This window comes from Xenopus tropicalis, chromosome 5, assembly GCF_000004195.4.
Source record: "Xenopus tropicalis strain Nigerian chromosome 5, UCB_Xtro_10.0, whole genome shotgun sequence".
Lineage (NCBI taxonomy): Eukaryota > Metazoa > Chordata > Amphibia > Anura > Pipidae > Xenopus > Xenopus tropicalis.
The window spans coordinates 127192391-127215450 of NC_030681.2; the positions used below are offsets into that span (position 1 = coordinate 127192391).

At 43.8% G+C, this 23060-nt stretch overlaps 1 protein-coding gene across 1 annotated transcript in view; it reads right to left on the reverse strand.

The window, feature by feature from the left end:
• gpc1 (glypican 1) overlaps window positions 1–15893 on the reverse strand; it is a 32974-nt gene extending 17081 nt beyond the window's left edge. Inside the window, 1 exon segment of the mRNA NM_001078848.1 lies at window positions 15255–15893. Within this exon segment, the coding sequence (NP_001072316.1) occupies window positions 15255–15420 (166 nt within the window). The 5' untranslated portion in view covers window positions 15421–15893.
• Window positions 15894–23060: the final 7167 nt, after the last annotated feature.

The window sequence follows — 23060 nt, forward strand, 5'->3', positions numbered from 1 at the left end:
ACCACTTATTTCAAAATATAAAGCTATTTGAAACCACGTTGGAATTCCATAACCTGCATAAAAGCACTCATAATGCTATACAGGTCATGGAAACCCGTAGTAATTTCAAATTTCACTAAATAAATTTCAGTTGGAAATCATTCTGCAGTAATAACACTACAATGAGATTAAAACAATATTATATGCAATACAATATAACAGTGATAACAATGTTTTATTAAACTGATTTTAAAAGGCACCTGAAGTGACCAACAGGAATGCGTAACATTAAACTGACTCATTTTATAGCTATATCTATACATAGATATGTGCCAACTGCCATGTGTTTTACCCACAATGCAGCTTTATTTCAAAGAATTCCATAATATTTGCAGGCACAGGTATGGGATCCGTTGTCCAGAATCCTGTTATCTCCCATAGACTCCATTATAAGCAAATAATTCTTATTTTTAATAATAATAATAAAACAGTAATAAGTAATAATAAAACAGTACCATGTACTTGATCCCAACTAAGATATATTTAATCCTTACTGAAGAATCCAATTAGATTTATTCAATGTTTAAATGATTTTTTTAGCAGACTTAAAGCATGCAGATCCATATTATAGAAAGATCCCTTATCCAGAAAAGAGGCTTCTTTATTATTCTCCACCTATAAAGTAACACCACCTAAAGCAGAGGTTCCCAAAAAATGGCACTGGTCCCTTAGGAGGCACTTGGAGATATGGCAGAGGGGCTCAGCCTGAAGACCAGTTAGGATGAGATTTGGGGAGAATGATATTTGCCCCCTGATACAACTGGAGGCCCAGCTTGAAGGTCAGTTAGACTGAGATCTGAGGTGAATTTCAGGCAAGAAAGATGGAAGTCACTAGAAAACAAACTCTCTGCCCTTTAAAGCTTCCCTGCCCTTCCTATCAAACCCCAAGCTGCTCATTTCTTCCACCCCAGCCTCTGATTCCACTGATTAGAGCACACAATAACATATTTAGCATGCACTTGTTCTATTTCAACTAGACGTGTCTTACTAGAAAGCAAGCCTACCCCACAGCATTAGCTTTTGTGCCTAAGAAGCCAACCAGTTATGAGATTTGGCTTATTAGAGAGCTTGCCTATTAGAATCCTATAATTTCAGTCTCTGCACTTAATGGCTCTCCGGAGAGTCTCTCATTAATAAGCAGCCTCACTGTATGAATACCTCGTTCTATTTGTGATTTCCAGTGAAATACATTGATCCAGAAAATCCTAGACAGCATGTCACGGATGTCAGATGGCACAGATGTCTCTCTGTCCTGCAACTCTCCTTTTAGCACCTCTCGCAAGGCCAACGTGCCCCTCTCGTTTATAGATTGAATACTAAGCCTTTTTATTTTATTACCTAAAGCATTCTGGAATTATAGAAGCACTAATAATTAGCCGCTCCTGGGATCCATAAATATGACCCATAACTCAGGGCTCGGCTTCTCTATTATATCACAAATTGCATTTCCAATTGATTTCCATGACCTCATCCACCATTCTGCAGCTCCCTGCCTCGCAGACAACCATTAGCTCACACTGGAAGACTTCAAAAGCCTCTCTGCCAGTCTTTCATCACTTCATCCTTAAAGAAAACCCTCCCAGACATTTCTGGAAATAGAGAATAATTGTCATACAACTGTTTGAAATGGGAGTGAAAGAAAGGCCGGCCGTGCAGCAGGGGCGGGGGGCAGGTTTCCGACGCGCACCCGGTGGAAGTGTGAGAAACACTAAATGCACAGGAACAAGGGAAAGGCACCAACACACCCAGATGGATTATTAGGGGAATAAGGCTCACAAGCTCTAATTACTCAAGGGCAAATTGGAATCTTATCCAGCCCATCAATTACACACATTTAGTAACACTCAAAATACTGTTGCAACAAATAACATGAGGCTTTCCATCTGGGCCAGGCATGTACCCACAAGAGCTAATATCCTCTTCTGGTGCTACAATGGAGAAGACTCCATTATTGAAAATAAATAATTACAAGTTGATCCACGGACTGTTTTGTACCCCTATGAGGAAAATTGGAGGGGTTTAAGAAGGGTTTTTTCCTTCTTCTGCATCAAACAGCAGTTAGGCAGGTTTCCATAAAAGGTTGAACTTGATGGACGTGTGTCTTTTTTTAAATTAACTTACTGTGTTACTATATTACCTTGATGCATTGAGTACATACATGCAGCAGAAATGATCCTGGAAACCCAGGACAATTAACCAGCGGTTTCTGGCAATGACCATAATGGAATATCAATTAGAGGGTCCGAGCAATGAAAGGATGTTATATCCCAGAAGTGAAGGAAAAAAAAAACAAGGGGATTTAATTATCCATAAAATGGTACAAATGGTACAAATGCCTAACTACTGGTAGGCTCTCAAGGGGGAAAATATATATATATATCTATATCTACATATATATATATATATATATACCTGCAAGTTGGCTAGGTCTATTTTTATCAGCCCAGACATGTGCCCCATGGTGCAGTGATGCATTGCTTACACAAGGTTACATCATTAAAGTGCCTACACAGGTGTGTTATACTATAGATCAGACACAGCATGGAAAGCCTATACCCACGGGGGTATCTATATCTATCTGCCACTGCTTGAGGGGAAGGGGAGAAGGCCCAGTGAAACGTATGCAGTTTCAATCTATGTTTATTCGTAAATTTTAATAGGGGACATAAAATGATTTTGCTGTGCAGCCCAGTAAGCTCTAGTTCAGGCACCACTATACACAACCTTGGGCTCCTGGTTACCTTCTACTAAGCAGTCCCACTACAGTCTGTTGCACGAGGAAGACAACAGGCTTTACCAGAGGACATATTAAAGGCATTGCTGATACAAGGGAAATAAACACATGAAGGAAGAATGCCTTTGCTAAATGGGAATTTCACATATATATTTCCACAGCCGATAGCAAGAATGGCAGATTTCTATATGCACTGAGTCATTGGTGAGAAGCCTCTAGGACAAGATTTGGCTTGCTCACTCCAACAAGCTAAAGGGAACTGATTGCCAAGAGATAACTCGATGTGAAGCAGAGGACATGACAGCTGATTTGGGTGCCATGTTTAAAGTAGCACAGAAATGCCCACAAAACAGCCCCCCCAAAGATCAGCAATGCAATCGCCTGACAAGAATTGGTAGCTGCGTATGGAACTATTTTCAGACAGGTTTATGGTGCAGTTTTTGCGGTTTTATGTGTTTTCTGGCTACTTAAAGAATGGCACTTACAGTATCTTAAACGACCCTGTGTGCCATTACCATAAAGTAGAGCCCAACCCAGGACTGGGAAAGGGCAAAATGCTTTATGGCAACTGGATGAACCACACAGACAATGTGAGCACAGGGGCAAGGGGCAGAGAGAGAGTTGGTAGATTAGTTTCTGTTTCTTTTCCAAATTTCATCTAAAGAAATAGCAGTAACCACTAGTTATACTTCTGCAATTTGTGCTTTAACCCTTAAAACTATACCGCAGTGATCCCCAACCAGTGGCTCGTGAGCAACTGCATAAAAGTTCTTTGGGGATGCCAAATAAGGGCAGTGATTGGCTGTTTGGTAGCCCCCATTCAGCCTCACCACAAATCTGGGCCTGCATGGGGCTACCAAACAGCCAATCACTGCCCTTATTTGGCATCCCCAAAGAACTTTTATGCTTGTGTGGCTCCCCAACACTTTACATCTCAATGTGTAAAAAAGGTTGGGGATCCCCGCTATACTAACAGTACAGAACCCATACCCCTTCCAAGGGGTTATTATGGCTCTACTACAGGAGCTGCCTGTATAGTTAAGAGCAGATATGCAGTAAGCTGCACATTACTATTGCAAACCATATAAATAAAAGCACTGTACCCAAATTCAATATATGTGAAACTGTTGTTCATCCTTAGCCTCATTCTCTCCCTTCCGCCCCCTGTAACTATGAATAAATTATGTGCACATTCAAGCCCATATAATCTACCCATTCTCTTGCTTTCTCCCATACACACATGTGGCCACCAACAAGTCAGGGCTGCCCTGTATTTCTCAGGTCATCTGTATATTCCTATTCTGCTCCCAACAGCTAAACTGTCATGCACACCCGCACCCCCCAGCCATGCACTTATTCATCCAGTCGCCTTTGGGGGAAATCCCATACTCTTGATGACTTAACCCCACAGCAGAATCTTGTTTCAACGCTTCTCTCTCACAGAAAGGGGACTTTTTCCCATGCTAATCAGCATTCGCTTGTCTAAGCCACACAGGCCCTTTTTGTGTCAGACGCTCTCTTTGTAATGTCATTTATTTGTTACTTTGCTCTAACATACATTTCCACGCTGATGGCTGATGCTTTTTTCCCAGTCTGTATAATGCACCAGCCTCCCCTCTTGTGTCTTCCCTTATGCTCCTACAGAAACCCCTTGCATCAATATGGTTTAATAGTTTTTAATTACTATAAATTGACATTGTATGCTTCTGTAAGCTTGGGGTTCTCATCTACTGTTTCACTGTATAATCCTGTATTATTATATTATATGCTCAGTTATTTGCCTAATTGTCCTGTGCTGTGTTAGTGTGCAGGGACTGAGCCATTTGGTAATCCTTAATAGAAAAGTGCCAATTTAAGTACAGGTATCGGACCCCTTATCCGGAAACCCGTTATCCAGAAAGCTCCGAATTACGGAAAGCCTGTCTCCCATAGACTCGATTATAAGCAAATAATTCAGAATTTTAAAAGTGATTTTCTTTTTCTATGTAGAAATAAAACCGTTCCATTTGGTAATCCTTAATAGAAAAGTGCCAATTTAAGTACAGGTATCGAACCCCTTATCCGGAAACCCGTTATCCAGAAAGCTCCGAATTACGGAAAGCCTGTCTCCCATAGACTCGATTATAAGCAAATAATTCAGAATTTTAAAAGTGATTTTCTTTTTCTATGTAGAAATAAAACGTTCCTTGTAATTGATCCCAACTAAGATATAAATCATCCTTATTGGATGCAAAACAATCCTATTGGGTTTAATTAATGGTTTATTGATTTTTTAGTAGACTTAAGGTATTGAGATCCAAATTACAGAAAGACCCCTTATCCGGAATACCCTTGGTCCCAAGCATTCTGGATAATGGGTCCTATACCTGTACTAATTATTAGTATTAATGGAGTTGGAGCTGCATTATTTCTTGGATCTCTGAGGGAGCACACAGACCATCAGAAGTTGGTGGCTCAGAAAAGTTGTTTAAGTCTTAAGTTAGTTAAGTCTTCTTTCTGGGGGTATAGTTTTCCTTTAAACATAAACTGCATCATATTTGTGCTTCCTGTGCCCCAGGGTGTGTAGCAGAGTCCCACCAGTACATCTCTTGCCCTGCTGGCCCTGCTTCTTTCACCTCCCTGCCTTCTCTGTAAATACCAAAACAGCCTTCCAGATCAATAGTTTTGTCCATCTGCTTTCAACAAATACCTCCTTTGGAAAAAGTTCCCTAGAAGCAATAATACGTTATATGTCAAGATGACAGACGCATGACACATTGTTGCCGCAAGGTAACTTTTCCGAGGGAAACAGAGGCAAATATTTGAGAACATCTACTGTTCAGGTCGAGTGTTGTCAGCGTCAGAGAGGCATGACTACAGTAATTTATTTTTGACATCTACATCAATCAAGGACAGAAGAGCGAGAAAAGCATAGCGGTGTCTGTATCCAGCCTAGCTTCAGGAAATGAGATTCTACAGCTCATTCTTCTGTGCCAATCGAGCACTTGTGTATATGCCTTAAGATCCAAAGAACACTTTGTGCAGACCCTTCCTAAGACAATTTTTCCTTTTCATTTTCAGTGTGCTTGAAAAAAAGTAAGAAAGAAAACCTTGAGGCCTGTGCCCTGATCCTGCAAATGTTCCTGTAAAGCAAAAGAGGTGATAATGCTAGAAACGACTAGAGCTCTCAGGGGAACATAACAGTTCAAGAGAAAAGCATTAGATAAGTGAGATGTGGAAGAAATAAGTTTAATATATAGAGAATAAGACAGAAGTCACATGAATTCATATGATAGTGCTGGATTTCTGAGATACCACACAGTAGTCCTCTATGGAAAAACTGTATAGAGGTTATGCAGTTTGTCAGGAATTGGTGGCCCTGCCTCAAGCAGACAGAAGGAAAGACATCCGTGACCAACTGGAGAATATAGTTCACAGCACAAGCTTAGGTTAGACAGTGATTTATTGGTGCATAATATTAGGCACAATGCCTCAGGCAATGTTTCAGCTTTAATCAGCCATTCATATTGCTTGAAAATGGGCTGAAAGACATCCAGTGGCCAACTGATAATCAGAGATGGTAGAACTCTTGCTTGGTACCAAGGAGTAGCACCATAGCAATGCAATGCATCTAAAGGGTCTACTGCTTTATAAATCAGTAATTGTACAGTATAATTTCCCTGCAAGATCACAACTTCCCAGTGCAGCTATTTTATATAAATATCTTCTACTTCAAAACATAATGCAGAGGCAGACGGCATTCAGGGGATATAACTCAAATTTTCTTTAAAAAACTACGAATCAGCTGAACACAGGTAACTTAAAGGGCAAGCAAAGTGCTAAATACATCATAGTTGTACATGCTTTAGCAATCCTATGATGGAGGAACAAGCAGAGCAGCAAAGGTTAACTAAGAGTTTCAATTGGTCATTAAGGCACCCCTGTTCAAAGGCTTCTTTGTTTTTAAGCAAAAAAATGTTTTTTTCATTAAGCTTTGGATAACAATCCCCTTTACCTGTTCCTGATCCTTCCCTAAGACGTAGCAAGCTGTTAGATCTAGCACTGGTCTCTAATTAATGTATATGGCAGCTTCCACAAAGCAGAACAAAGTGTTCAAGGGTATTTATGCCCTCGGGTGCAACCCCGCTGACTTACAGAATATGGTCAGGGTGGGTCAGAGAGGTTTACCCTTTATCTTCATAACATTCCCTTTAATCCACAGCTCTCCCCCACCTCTCTAAAAGTAAATCTTATGCCGTAACCCCCCTGCGGCACATTGTGCGCCGCTCCTGCGCGCCTCTAGAGTTCCACTTGTGATCATAGCGTGCTTTCTGTCTCACCTCAGTTTAGCTTGATTGCCTGACTTCTAAAAGCAGCTGTAATGATGAGCACTTTAAGGTTACACAATGATTTATTTTGTTCTGTATCAGATGATAATGAGGCTGCAATTCACTGCCTAAAAGCTAATTATCCCCAAATTAGAAAGCCTTTTTTTGTGTTTAAATTATTCCATCTAGACTTTGCCTTGAAGGTATCGAAGCACCTGTTGTTTAGAAAAAAACAAAAACCCATAGAGCAATTTATATTAAGCTCAGGCTCAGGTTAATGTTTGGGGTTATAATCAGTGAGTGGGAGCATCCATCATGCTGTGTATGCCCACGCTCTGGGTATTGGCACTGCTCTACTGCTCAAACTGATGAACCACACAGGCCATGGCCAATGATATATTCTTTGGAAAGTGCAGAGCCAGGTCAAGTAGTATTGACGCCCAAGGCATTACTGCTAGGCTAGGCACCCTGCCTTAACTGCCACCCATGTGCATGCTCACCACCCCCCAATAAGTCTATATGCCAACTCCCCCCCCCACACACACCGCTTGGTTTGCAGGGTCATTGCTTTCTGCCCACAGCCAGCCTCCAATGGATTACACCACTTTCCTCCCTGTTGCACCCCAGATCTGCTCTGACCATTCCCTTGTTCCACCCTAGGCCCCACCCCCAACTGCGCTCACGGCTCTGCCTCTTCAACAAATTTTGGGTGATGTTTTTATACATTTCAATGCGGAAGGTAAGGATTTGGGTGCAACTTACTGACTGCAGTTGGCGGACCTGTTAAGGTGACTCCTGAAAAACACTTGTGAGTTGCTATGTCTGGGTGTATGGGATGTTGGCTGTTGGGAGAGATGCTAGAAGCTGTAGATCAACAACTGCAGGTTGAAAACATTCCACTTACACTGGGTGCCCAGACATTCCCTAATGCCTTGGCCACCAAATCTCTTACTTTGTCTCGGGGACCCTGGCACCTTTAATTGACTGCTGAACACTTAAACACAGGTATAGGATGTATTACTGGGAATGCTTGAGAGCTGGGGTTTTCCAAATAAGGGAACCTTCTGTAATTTGGATCTTCATACCTTAAATCTGTCAAAAGTCAATTAAACATTAAATAAACCCAATAGGATTGTTTCACCATCAATATGGATTCATGCAGCTTAGTTACCATCAAGTACAAGTGTTTTATTATAACAGAGAAAAAGAAAATTTGAATTGTTTGCTTAAATAATTGGGTGGTGGACTTCCTGCAATTCTGAGCTTTCTGGATAAAGGGTTTCCAGGTAACAAATCCTATACCTATATTATTCCTGTCATTTCTATTAAAAGAAAAATGGAACCTAACCCCAGGCTTCCCCACTATGAGCACTTACAGACTGCAAGAAACACTATTATCAAAATAAAAATATAGTGACATTTAACGAATGGCTTTACTTTCATTGAGAATGGGCTGTAGCCCTATAGTTCATGAACAGGAGCCTGCCTAGTTCCAGGCAGTTGTGGGACTCAAAGGTTCGAAATTCCCATTGTTCCTTTATATCAAAACAAAACCATATGGGTACAGAGTCACATTATAGGCCTCAAACAATAACTGGTGATTTAGATAGAAACCGCTATTCATGGCTTATTTACTGTCATTAAGCTAGGATCCTGTGGCTGGGAGGTACCATTTCATCAACACCCCCTAGGAAGCCAAATAATTAACACACAGAAACTGGACCAGGGTACTTTTCTTGGCACCGCAGTGATCACGTTAATTTGGCTCATATGTTCCTTGCACTGCTGTGGGTTCGGCGCATGTGCAATACTCTTTGAAGACTTACTGTACTACCCATGTGCCCAGCCCAAGCCCACAAGGAACACCTGGCAGAGGAAAAACATGGCGGCTAAGCACTCCTCATCAAAATACTCTGGTCCATTTTTTTTTTAAAGTGGTGCATGAACCCCGGGCAGGAGGTTGGAGATTTAGCCTTCTGGGGGTGCTGAACAAAATGGCACTACTACATTTCCTTGTTCTCTAATAGAACATTTTTCATTTTATGAAACAGGAAATTAGTGCTAGGGCACCACCATTATAGCTACCCACAGTTAGCAAACTGGTTCCCCCTGATACTCATTTCACTGTAACTGCCATGGAGTAGAGGAAATCTGCTGATTTTCAGACTGATCTGCTACCGATGCATCCCTGTACTCTCGCTATAATTCTTTTTCTTCACATGCTCCTTGCTGAGGGAGCTTACACAAGGCAATATCTCACCGGCAGGCAGGACACCTTGATTCATTCCCCACGAACCCTGCAAATCATTTCATGGCAAAGGTCAAACAGTATCTAGCTACTAGCAATGGGATTATCTCCCCTCTGCTATATCATACCTCCCAAGGGTCCCACATTGTGCGGGACAGTCCCTAATTTAAGATGGCTGCCCGCAGTCCCAGATAACCTATTAAATGTCCCACATAATCAGCAAGTCTACAGCAGGCTGATAATTCACATTCACAGACCTCAGACCTGTGGCAAATGCGAGACTGTATGTGTAAATATCTACAAACATGACTTAAAAAGGGGTGTGTTTTTGAGGGGAGACATGCAAACTAAGGGGTGTGACTATAATTCTAAAATGCTGGAAGGTATGCTATATGGGGGCCACTTAAGGAATCTATAAATAGGAAGAAGCACTTTATCTGATATCAGAAATGCTGTCAGTCACCCTAATTAAAATATGGTCGCAAAGTTTGCATTGGGCAAGCTAGCGAGTCCACAGCGGCCTATCATACATATAATTAATAGGTTTAAACAATGATTCTTGGGGAACAAAAGCCCCATCCCAGTGCCATTTAATCATAGCCCGCCTCTCCGTATCCCCACAGACTGCCTCTATGGGCATATACCAAGAATCCAGTTTTTGAGAAAAGTTAAAGGACAAGGAAAGCCTGTTTCCCTGAGGGTGCCAATACATTAAGAAAACCTCTCAATCTCTATCTTCCCTAGGGTGTAGGGTTGCCACTTGGCCTGGCCAGTAAAAATAATGCTTGATGCCAATGTTATCAATAGTGAAAAACAAATATAACAAAGCCGGTATTTTTTTTCACAAAACAAGGTGGCAACCCTACCAGCGCAGTGCTCGCCTTTAGAGAAAACTGCCTTACAGGCCTTACGTTTTGGCATCCTTCCCCCCAGTGAAATAGGCTTTCCTTGTCCTTTAGAGGGCCCCAGTAAACACTAGCTTGGAGTATCCACGACAAAAGGCCCAACTACCACTACAAATTACCCATACCCCTCTAGTCCCTCCTCACCCACTAACATCACACATGCAAGGTGCACTGATCCACATCTATCGGTAGCAACAGGCACCAGAACAGGCCAGGGCTGTATTAATGCCCAGAGCTGCACTAGGCACTGGGCTTTGTGCCCACTCAGCAAGTACATAAGAGAGGTGTACCCACCCATACCATCTCAGCGTTGCTGCTGTATTTAGCAACAAGTGTCCAGCAGCGGGCTGGAGGAATTTTTATTTTCCATATAAAAAACGGCCCTGGGCAGGCCAGAAAAAAGGGAAATGAGAAACATGGGACGACTTTAGGGGCCACAATGTAACATTCATAATGCTGCTGCACAAGGATGGTCATACGGCAGCCCTATATCATGGGTTCATTCAGTTCTGCACCTGTTTATTAAAGCATTTAGCCGCCCTATCACTAATAAAAGCAGATAATTTTATCACAGCGAGAATAACACAAAGGTTAACAAAAGCAAATCTAACATGAACGCAGCTGTCAAACCATCATTGTGACATTTTATTGCAGCAGTGTTTTTCTAATAAAAAACAAATGGCCTTCCATCCCGCAGGCAGACTTTATGGCTGGTAGCTGGGCCAAGCCACAGGACTGGAAGCACTGAAAATGTTTTCATTTTTTCCCAGTGTGGAGGTGCAAGGTTAATTGCCTAGGACCCCGGGCTGCTTCTCGTCTCATCAGTGACCTATTCAGTTGCCTAGGTAAATATAGTATATATACATCCATGCACAATCTCTTAAGTGAAAGCATAACATATGTTCTTAGAGAGTTAAAAATTAATTTTCATTTGGCATTAGGGGTGACAGTGCCCCTTTTGGGGCTATTGACTTTAATGACAAAGACTTATTATGATTGCATTGCAAGTGCAAAGTGCTAAAACACATGTGAAGATGCCCCCCTGTAAATAAAAGTACCTGTATCCTTACACACGCCTTGCCATCTTGCACCAGTGCCAATGCACTTTGGTAGCCTGCCCTGGGGAAATGCATGAAAGTGCAAATTACAGGGCCCAGTAGATACGAGGGAGCCCTTAGAATGAGCACCTTCCTCCTGGAGGTAGCAGCAATTCCATGGATCCCTGAGCAGGTTGCACCAACACATGCAATGGACTTCCCTCGAAGGCTTCCAATGCAATTACTGATGCTGAATGCATTAGCAAGTGCCACTATCCCCACTGAGATCAACGAGTGTGCCCACAAGGGTGCTTTGGTAATTGGGTCCTACTGGCTTTATCCTAGTTAGGATTGTAATGAAGTTCTTTGGGATAGGGATCTTGCTCTTTTTTATGTTGCATATTTTTGGTACCAACTGTACTGGTATTATTCAGCTTGCCTATGTATTCTGTCCCCAAAATGATGTAGGTCAACTCGTTGCAGCAATAATATTCAGCCTTAAGTTAAGTTAACTATTAATATGTTATAGTATGGCTTAAGCAACTTTTCAATTGGTCTTCATTATTATTTTTTCAGCAGCCAAAAAACTATTGCTCTGTGAGGCTGCAAGTTTATTGTTATTGTTACTTTTTATTATTTATCTTTGAATTCAGGCTCTCTCTTATTCATATTGATGTCATATTGAGATTGGAATATCAATAGGTGAGGGACTGACTAGGACCACAAGTAATAAAAAGTAGCAATAACTGTAAAATTGTAGCCTCACAGAGCAACAGTTTTTTGGCTGCTGGGGTCAGTGACCCCCATCTGAAAAGAGGAAGGCAAATGATTAAAAACTAAAAATTTATAATAATGACCTAAGTATAGGAACAGGACATTATATAACATACAAATTGGGTTATATAATATCAGTAGCAAAGTTTGCTACACTTCTTATCACCTACAGCAACCAATAAGAAGGTAGCTTTTACTGTTTACTGGGTACCTGTTAAAGTAAGCATCTTATTGGTAAAAGTAAGCATCTTATTGGTTACTATGGGTTACTGCTCCTGGGCAAAGTTTGTGCCTTGTATTACTGTATATATAGGGGTAAAAGTTAACTTAAAGTTTAATGGCCCCTTTAAAGGGGTTGTGTTCACCTTAAGATTAAATTTTAGTATGATGTAGAGATTGATATTCTGAGTCATTTTGCAATTGGTCTGCACTTTTTGTTTTGAGTGTCTTTTTTTTACTTTTTACTTTACTTTCTGTTCAACTGTTTTCCAGTTTGGATTTATAGCAGCTATATGGCTGCTATGGTCCAATTTACCCTAGCAACCAGGCAGTGGTTTGAATGAGAGATTGGAATATGAATAGGGGAGGGTCTGAATAAAAAGATAGGGAATAAAAAGTAGCAATAACAATACAACTGTAGCCTTATGGAGTAGCCGGGGTCAGTGACCCCTGTTTGAAAGCTGGACAGTGTCAGAAGAAGAAGGCAAATTATTAAAAAAAAAAAAATGAAGACCAATTGAAAAGTTGCTACCTTAAAGGTGACCTACCCCTTTAAGGTGGCCATCCAAAGCCACTTGTTGGTGAAGCTGCAAACAAGTCAATATGTACAATGGGGTTTTCAGCCCTATACACGGCCACCTTTGGCTGGATTGAGGTTCAAGCTTTGACTGGACCAACTGAGGGACAGAAAGAACTGAGGGCACACTGACACTATTCACAAAGGTACGTGCACCCATACATGCTTTGAGCAACTTGCAGAGGGTGCCATTCAGCTTGCTCTGATGAATTTATGCAGTTGGATGACTGGAGGCCAGGGAACGTATCAGCCAATATTGATACCATGGGCACGGGCACGCAGGATATGATGCCATCTCTGATACTGTGCACCGCAGCTTATGCACTATTCAACAGCCACCGCTGATTCACTCCCCTATTGCCACATTGTATGCCATTTGCAGTCAGCACTACAGGTGGGTGCAATTACAGTACCCTGGAATTCTGGGTAAAACACTGCATTTTAATTTAAAAAAATAGGGATTTGCACATCAAAATTGATCCTACTAATTCCTTTTCGGCTATGGGCACATAACACTTCTTTTGTGCTCGCATTTTAAACCTGTGCACATTTTGTTTTTCAACCACATCTGCTATTTTACTATCCAGCTAACCTGAACAGCCTGGGGCAAATATGCCTGGGAGAATGGGCCAAAATCCCTCCTGAATAGTGTGCAAAGCTAGTACATTCTAAAGCCTTAATGCTGGCATAGTTGCAGTAGGTGGCTCTATAAAATATGAAATTGTGGAACCCTGTGCCGATGGCAGGCATTAGGCACAAGGGGGAACAGCGAATACTGTGGGCTAAGACATGGTATTTTGCTGCAGTTTTATTCCCTTTGTAAATGAACACTAATATTTGAAAACTAACATTGAGTGCCAGTATTGCACAGTATTTCTTACTCAGTAATGAAATAATTGATGAGGGGTCTAAATACTTTTCCAAAGGAAATGTCTATTATCTCTTCTATAGGAAACACACTGGTGCCGCACAATGTACACAGTACAAAGAGTACAAAGGGTACAGTAAGTAGCAAGAACCCAGAGTACAAAGGATATAACATTCTAATCCACTCCTGCAGGGTGCTACATCTATTGGGCAGTGCCCTAGAACATATTCACACCTGAGCATGGAAGCGCAACAAGCAACATCTGAGCGACAAGATAAAGTTACAGTGCAGGTAGCGGCACTCAGAGATGGTATCAATTACAATACACACACATAGAGATATAGATTTAATATATTGTATGTGAGGAGAGAACGAATAAAAGCACTGAGTCAAACATTTTTCCTAATACTGAGTCCATTTATATGTGTCTATGGAATTTGGCACAAGAGGTATTTGGCTTCCCTGAATACGGTGATGCTTTATTTCCTTAAATAAAAACTGTAGTGCCGTGTTAGCCAGTGTCAAAAATAAGAAGAAAAAACACAAATACAAGAGTATTGTAGAAATGATACCTATATTGGCTAACAATAATACATTGCAAGCTTTCGGAGCTCTGATAACTTGCAATGTATTTTTATTGTTAGCCAATATAGGTATCATTTCTACAATACTCTTGTATGTGTTTTTTTTATTATTATTTCCTTACAAACATACACTGTATAACAGCACTAGCCCCAAATCCTTTTAGGAATAATCTCTTAACAACAGCGGGAAATATAAAGTGTTGATTTAGCTATTAAGGATTGTTGGTTCTGCCAATAAGTCATTTATTTGTGGCCTGCAGAGCTGACAATCCAGGCCACTAGCACCCCAAAAAGCATGTTCAATCCCATAGCAATTTAGTAGCATTTTCAGCATGATCAAGCAATTGTGGATTCTGTGTCCCTAAGGGACATCTGAAACATCAACAATACATAACTAATGCCCAGCAATTCATTTCTTTTGACTCAAGGCACCCCTTTACCATGACACATCCTACTTGCTGGTATTTGCCCATTCAAACTAACTATTATCATTGCTAGATTCCAGCCCCATATGCAACAGCGCTTGCACACACAGCGCTACCCCACCTGCGTGTCTATGGGGGCTTCACTGGAAAGCCAGCACTGCTGAATCACAGGAGCCGGGAGGAAAGAGCATTTAGCCAGGGCTCCCGAGGGGCCCCTTGTGGGGAGAATGGAGATACAAGTAGAATGGACAGATTTAACTGTGTAACAACTGTCTGAGGGGTATTTACAGTATACACACCAGGAATAACACCCCACACTGCAGGAGAGTAGTTCATGTTAGGTATGCAGGCTTCCTTCATGGCCAGGGGCTGCCTTTTCCCCTAGATCTAGCCTGGATATATAAAGCAACTGCCCTGCCTTATAAGATAATCTGAGACTCTACAAGAAGTGACCAGAGATATCTGTTTAGACTCTCAGCTGAAATGCCCTTCTGGGAAGTCCCTGGGTCATGCCCATACTCTAACAGACCAACTCACCTGAGATTTCCGATTGTGGCGCTCCATTCAGGCTGAAGCCCTTAGCCAGGTACACCTGCTTCACCTCACTGCAGCTTTTGGTTTTACTTCCAGTGTCTCCAGCTGCCCAGTGCATAAGGCACAAAATGCCAAGATGCCACCACCAACCCCAGCAGAGCCGCTCCATTACCTTTGTGGATGGGTTGGCGTATGAGCCCAGCAAATACAGAAAGGAGAGTTTTGAAGAAGACACAAGGGTAGAGGAAGCCACATAAACAGTCCAGGAGTCAAGCCAATAACTTACAGCTTATCCTTTGTCCCTTGTGGCACCTCAGAGCAAAGAACAGAGGCACCGGCTAGCACCTCCGCTGAGGGGGGCATTCATATGTCAGGGGGGGCACACAAAAGCCCCTAGATGGAGATGATGCAGCAAAACTGGGGTAGGGCATGCCCAAGGTATGGATCCTTCTGTAGATAATGGGCTTAGACCAAAAGAGAACAAAGCACAAAGCAGGACAATGCAGCAAAGCTGGTACTGGAACTGAATTGGATCCCACCTGCACTGCTGTCAGAGGGTCACTGGGAGCCACTCAGCCGGGCTCAGCCTGGGGCCAGCACTGTCAGGCTTGGGGCAAGCTGGGGCAGCGGGTTGGGTTCGGTTGGGGCAGAGCTGGGTTCGGTGTCGGATCCTTGGGAGCAGTGCGGGCTGAGGGGGCTGAGGGGGCTGCCTGTCAGTGACACGGCAGGGGGTGCAGGCTGATTGCTGCTCCACACAAGCTGCTCATGTCGGCTGGAAGCTGCTGGGTGTTGTCCTTATACCGAGATGCCTGGGGGCACCGCTACCTGCCGGCGGGGAGAGCGACTCGGTGCAACTGCTGACCTTCTAACATTGGGGCTAAACGATCCCTTTGTAATGGATCCGCCTGTCAATACGCTCTGTATCACGCCGCAACACGCATCCCCATCCTGCTGCTCTCAGCCACTCGCACAGATGCTACTATCGCAGGGACCAGTCGCACTGACAGCTTTATTGCATGAAACGTTAGGCAGACAGCATTCCCGGGGCTCCCCCGTGTGACCCCACAGTGCCCGCCTGCTTCTCCTGCTGTCAGGCTTATACCGCTATGGGCAACCGGGATGCTCGCCGAGCGCAGCTCTGTGCCGCCTCCCCCGCTACTCCTGTGCGGACTGACTCCCAGCATGGGCCCGCAGCCAATAGCAGGCACAGACACAGGCTGCGCTCTACTCACACGCTGATTGGCTGCTTGGGACAGACTGAAACGGGGGTGGGGACTGCTGGGGTGTGTGCATTTGTACAAAGGATGAAATATGTGATTAGATAGATTGATAGATGATACATAGATAGATAGATAGATGATAGATAGATAGATAGATAGATAGATAGATAGATGATAGATAGATAGATAGATGATAGATAGATAGATAGATAGATAGATAGATAGATAGATGATAGATAGATAGATAGATAGATAGATAGATAGATAGATGATAGATAGACAGATAGATAGATAGATAGATAGATAGATAGATAGATGATAGATAGATGATAGATAGATAGATAGATAGATAGATGATAGATAGATAGATAGATATATGATAGATAGATAGATAGATAGATAGATAGATAGATAGATGATAGATAGATAGATAGATGATAGATAGATGATAGATGATAGATAGATAGATAGATGATAGATAGATGATAGATAGATAGATAGATAGATGATAGATAGATAGATGATAGATAGATGATAGATGATAGATGATAGATAGATAGATAGATAGATAGATAGATAGATGATAGATAGATAGATGATAGATAGATGATAGATGATAGATAGATAGATAGATAGATGATAGATAGATAGATGATAGATAGATAGATAGATGATAGATGATAGATGATAGATAGATAGATAGATAGATAGATAGATAGATGATAGATAGATAGATAGATAGATAGATGATAGATAGATAGATAGATAGATAGATGATAGATAGATGATAGATAGATTTTAATAATGCAATCTTATTGAATGATTGCCAAGAAATATTAAAGGGCAAGTATAGTTTGAATCTGCAAGCTGTTACATTAATATTAGAGTAGAGGGCTGCTGAAACAAGCCTCTGTGCAGCCTGTGTTCTACCCACAAGCCTCTGTGCAGCCTGTGTTCTACCCACAAGACTCTGTGCAGCCTGTGTTCTACCCACAAGCCTCTGTGCAGCCTGTGTTCTACCCACAAGCCTCTGTGCAGCCTGTGTTCTACCCATAAGCCTCTGTGCAGCCTGTGTTCTACCCACAAGACTCTGTGCAGCCTGTGTTCTACCCATAAGCCTCTGTGCAGCCTGTGTTCTACCCACAAGACTCTGTGCAGCCTGTGTTCTACCCACAAGCCTCTGTGCAGCCTGTGTTCTACCCACAAGACTCTGTGCAGCCTGTGTTCTACCCACAAGCCTCTGTGCAGCCTGTGTTCTACCCACAAGACTCTGTGCAGCCTGTGTTCTACCCACAAGACTCTGTGCAGCCTGTGTTCTACCCACAAACCTCTGTGCAGCCTGTGTTCTACCCACAAACCTCTGTGCAGCCTGTGTTCTACCCACAAGACTCTGTGCAGCCTGTGTTCTACCCACAAACCTCTGTGCAGCCTGTGTTCTACCCACAAGACTCTGTGCAGCCTGTGTTCTACCCACAAGTCTCTGTGCAGCCTGTGTTCTACCCACAAGACTCTGTGCAGCCTGTGTTCTACCCATAAGCCTCTGTGCAGCCTGTGTTCTACCCACAAGACTCTGTGCAGCCTGTGTTCTACCCATAAGCCTCTGTGCAGCCTGTGTTCTACCCACAAGACTCTGTGCAGCCTGTGTTCTACCCACAAGCCTCTGTGCAGCCTTTGTTCTACCCACAAGACTCTGTGCAGCCTGTGTTCTACCCACAAGACTCTGTGCAGCCTGTGTTCTACCCACAAACCTCTGTGCAGCCTGTGTTCTACCCACAAACCTCTGTGCAGCCTGTGTTCTACCCACAAGACTCTGTGCAGCCTGTGTTCTACCCACAAACCTCTGTGCAGCCTGTGTTCTACCCACAAACCTCTGTGCAGCCTGTGTTCTACCCACAAGACTCTGTGCAGCCTGTGTTCTACCCATAAGTCTCTGTGCAGCCTGTGTTCTACCCACAAACCTCTGTGCAGCCTGTGTTCTACCCACAAGACTCTGTGCAGCCTGTGTTCTACCCATAAGTCTCTGTGCAGCCTGTGTTCTACCCACAAACCTCTGTGCAGCCTGTGTTCTACCCACAAGACTCTGTGCAGCCTGTGTTCTACCCATAAGTCTCTGTGCAGCCTGTGTTCTACCCACAAGACTCTGTGCAGCCTGTGTTCTACCCATAAGCCTCTGTGCAGCCTGTGTTCTACCCACAAGACTCTGTGCAGCCTGTGTTCTACCCATAAGCCTCTGTGCAGCCTGTGTTCTACCCACAAGACTCTGTGCAGCCTGTGTTCTACCCACAAGCCTCTGTGCAGCCTTTGTTCTACCCACAAGACTCTGTGCAGCCTGTGTTCTACCCACAAGACTCTGTGCAGCCTGTGTTCTACCCACAAACCTCTGTGCAGCCTGTGTTCTACCCACAAACCTCTGTGCAGCCTGTGTTCTACCCACAAGACTCTGTGCAGCCTGTGTTCTACCCACAAACCTCTGTGCAGCCTGTGTTCTACCCACAAGCCTCTGTGCAGCCTGTGTTCTACCCACAAGACTCTGTGCAGCCTGTGTTCTACCCATAAGCCTCTGTGCAGCCTGTGTTCTACCCACAAACCTCTGTGCAGCCTGTGTTCTACCCACAAGACTCTGTGCAGCCTGTGTTCTACCCATAAGCCTCTGTGCAGCCTGTGTTCTACCCACAAACCTCTGTGCAGCCTGTGTTCTACCCACAAACCTCTGTGCAGCCTGTGTTCTACCCACAAGACTCTGTGCAGCCTATGTTCTACCCACAAGACTCTGTGCAGCCTGTGTTCTACCCACAAGCCTCTGTGCAGCCTGTGTTCTACCCACAAGCCTCTGTGCAGCCTATGTTCTACCCACAAGACTCTGTGCAGCCTATGTCCTACCCACAAGCCTCTGTGCAGCCTGTGTTCTACCCACAAGCCTCTGTGCAGCCTGTGTTCTACCCACAAGACTCTGTGCAGCCTATGTTCTACCCACAAGCCTCTGTGCAGCCTATGTTCTACCCACAAGCCTCTGTGCAGCCTATGTCCTACCCACAAGCCTCTGTGCAGCCTATGTTCTACCCACAAGCCTCTGTGCAGCCTATGTTCTACCCACAAGACTCTGTGCAGCCTATGTTCTACCCACAAGCCTCTGTGCAGCCTATGTTCTACCCACAAGCCTCTGTGCAGCCTATGTCCTACCCACAAGCCTCTGTGCAGCCTATGTTCTACCCACAAGCCTCTGTGCAGCCTATGTTCTACCCACAAGACTCTGTGCAGCCTATGTTCTACCCACAAGCCTCTGTGCAGCCTATGTTCTACCCACAAGCCTCTGTGCAGCCTATGTTCTACCCATAAGTCTCTGTGCAGCCTATGTTCTACCCACAAGACTCTGTGCAGCCTATGTTCTACCCACAAGCCTCTGTGCAGCCTATGTTCTACCCACAAGCCTCTGTGCAGCCTATGTTCTACCCACAAGCCTCTGTGCAGCCTATGTTCTACCCACAAGCCTCTGTGCAGCCTATGTTCTACCCATAAGCCTCTGTGCAGCCTATGTTCTACCCACAAGACTCTGTGCAGCCTATGTTCTACCCACAAGACTCTGTGCAGCCTATGTTCTACCCACAAGACTCTGTGCAGCCTATGTTCTACCCATAAGCCTCTGTGCAGCCTATGTTCTACCCACAAGACTCTGTGCAGCCTATGTTCTACCCACACGCCTCTGTGCAGCCTGTGTTCTACCCACAAGCCTCTGTGCAGCCTATGTTCTACCCATAAGCCTCTGTGCAGCCTATGTTCTACCCACAAGACTCTGTGCAGCCTATGTTCTACCCACACGCCTCTGTGCAGCCTATGTTCTACCCACAAGACTCTGTGCAGCCTATGTTCTACCCACAAGCCTCTGTGCAGCCTATGTTCTACCCACAAGCCTCTGTGCAGCCTATGTTCTACCCATAAGCCTCTGTGCAGCCTGTGTTCTACCCACACGCCTCTGTGCAGCCTGTGTTTTAATTAAATGTTAGGATGAGTAATATTCTTCTTTCTTTAATTAAGGAAGGATATGTGCATACTGTTTAGCAGGGAGTTTGGCCCATTTTTGCCATGCAGAGTTGGTGCAGGTTATTCACAGTTTTGCAGATGACCGGGGACTCCACGTTTTGTACTTGAAAACATACACAAGAGAGGGGATAGATCAATGCATATTCCCTGGTCACCTTTTGTACTTGAGCCACCTGAGTGGCAGTTTCTTGCAGTATTATTATTATTAACATATTTATAAAGCTCCATCGTATTCTGCAGTGCTGTAAAATAAATGGGTGTAGACATGGAACATACACATTACAAAAACAACCAATACAAGAGGTAAAGAGTGCCCAGCCCAAGGACGCTTCATTCTTTCTTCCCTTTTAACCAAAAGTTCAGTTTTTACTCATGAAACATATGGAGGCTCATTCCTACCATACTTCACTTTAGCTCGATCATGAGCTACAAGAGGGCCCATTCCTAAGGGTACCCCAGCAGTCACCCCCAGAGGCAGAAGAACATGCCTTGGGTCCTAGCAACCCCCCCCCCCCCCCCCCCCCAATGTAGCATTCCAGCCCAGTGTGCGGCTGCCCAGATGAGTTGTAAACTGTTTTCCAGCCAATCAAAGTAGCCAATCACAATTTGGCATCCCCCAAGAATATATTTCATGGTTGTGTGGCTCACCAACACTTTTTACATCTGAGTGTGGCTCATAAGTAAAAAAAGGTTGGGAATTCCTGAGATACTGTATATCAAAGACGTATATCTTATTTTTTGCTCTCCTTACTTTTCTGCCTACTGCCTTCCTGCCCTACATATTCAGATCCCAAGTCTCACACAATCATTATACCCTTTTTTACTTTTCCTTTCTTTATCCCCCCCCCCTGTTTCACTTTATCCTTTCTTCTCTTGCCTCTTTCAGCTGACCATAAACCTACCCAGACTTGAATATTTTATGCCTGCACGTCATTTTATATTAAGATACTATAATCATGTACTGAGTGAGCATAACTTCCCATTCCAGTATATACAGTATTTAGCTCTCATACATTATGTACTGCAGATGAGAAGTGCTGGAGACACACAGCGTATCTATGAGGTGCAACAGGTTAGGACTAGCACCATAGAGCACTGCCTTGAAGGGCTACACTAGCTTACACATGTTCTGTACAAGCTATGAAAATAAAGTGATTCCAGGTATTTGCCTTGTTTTTGTAAGAAGCAGGGTTTTTCCCCTTTTCGTTTATCATTGAATATAATGAATTATTATGACACAAGAAAACAGTTATGTGCTTAAGAGCAGAACAGATTTATAATCTGAAGTGTATTCTGATCTCATTGAAATTCCTTTTGACAATAAACCATTTCACAGAGTTCTGTTATTTACTGTATAAGGCACCTCTTGTGTGCCAGAGGCAAATGGTGGCCAGTTACTCTCCTTTGGAGAAGAACCTTCTTGCTCATCCACCATTATAGTAGAAGTAAGGACATTTATTTTACCTGGGGTTTAGCCTTTTGGATATCATTCTTTAGTAATGTGACACATATCAAGGAAGAACATTTTATGCCCTTAATGCTTCTTGAAACATTCATCAGTAATTCATTACTGCAAGGTTGAACTGGGCATTTCCTTAGATCCCTGCAGCCAGGGTCGGACTGGGGGGTGCAGGGCCCACTGGGGCTCCCCGTCGGCCATGTCCCCTAACCCCCCCTCCCGCAGGGGCCCCCATCTGACGTCCTCCCCTGAGCGTGTGTAAGTTAAACATGTCAGGGGAAGAACGGTCAGGCAGGGGAGCGCTGGCAAGGGTTGGGTCTGGGCCCACTAGGTCCGGGGCCCACCGGGATTTTTCCCAGTGTCCTGACGGCCTAGTCCGACCCTGCCTGCAGCAACATGGGTTTCTTCAGTGGCGTAACTATAGAGGAAGGGGGGCCAGACCATGGGATCTGCTTCCTCTGCAGTTTTTAAATATCCCCCTTCACCCCTAGGGTTGCCACCGTTTTTCTTTAAAATGACAGCCTTCAGGTTTGGAGGAGCAGGTAGTGATGTCACTTGGGTGCAGGTGATGACATTATGGGGTGGGGAAATGGGCAGGCTAGATGGAGGAGTGGGTGTATAGGGCAGGGAATTGGGCATGTGGGGAGGGACAATGGGCTGGGCAGATGCTTTCTCTATTTAAAAAGTGTTGATCAGCCACAGGGCTAGTCAGGGAAGAGAGTGATTTATAGGTAGGGCAGCCAGCCTTACAAATTTACTGGCAGGTATATTGCTGGTAATAGGGCACTGGCCATAGCTGGCAACCTCATCCCAGCCGCTCTTTTACCTACCTTAGCGCAAGCAGCCAGGGAGTGGGAAATGCAGGCAGGCAGGTGTAGGGAGGTCCAGGTAGGGGCAGCTGTGAGTACTGGGCCCCTCTGAAGAATTCTTTGTTACGCCACTTGGTTTCTTCCCATACAGGTAATAGGCTTCTAATCAAATTGACCTTGATGCAATAGACTCCTTAAACTCCTCTGTAGCAGTGAATGATGAATAATCCCTGAAAAGTTCTATAAGTGCATAAATGTGTTGGTGCTACATAGATAATAGGGT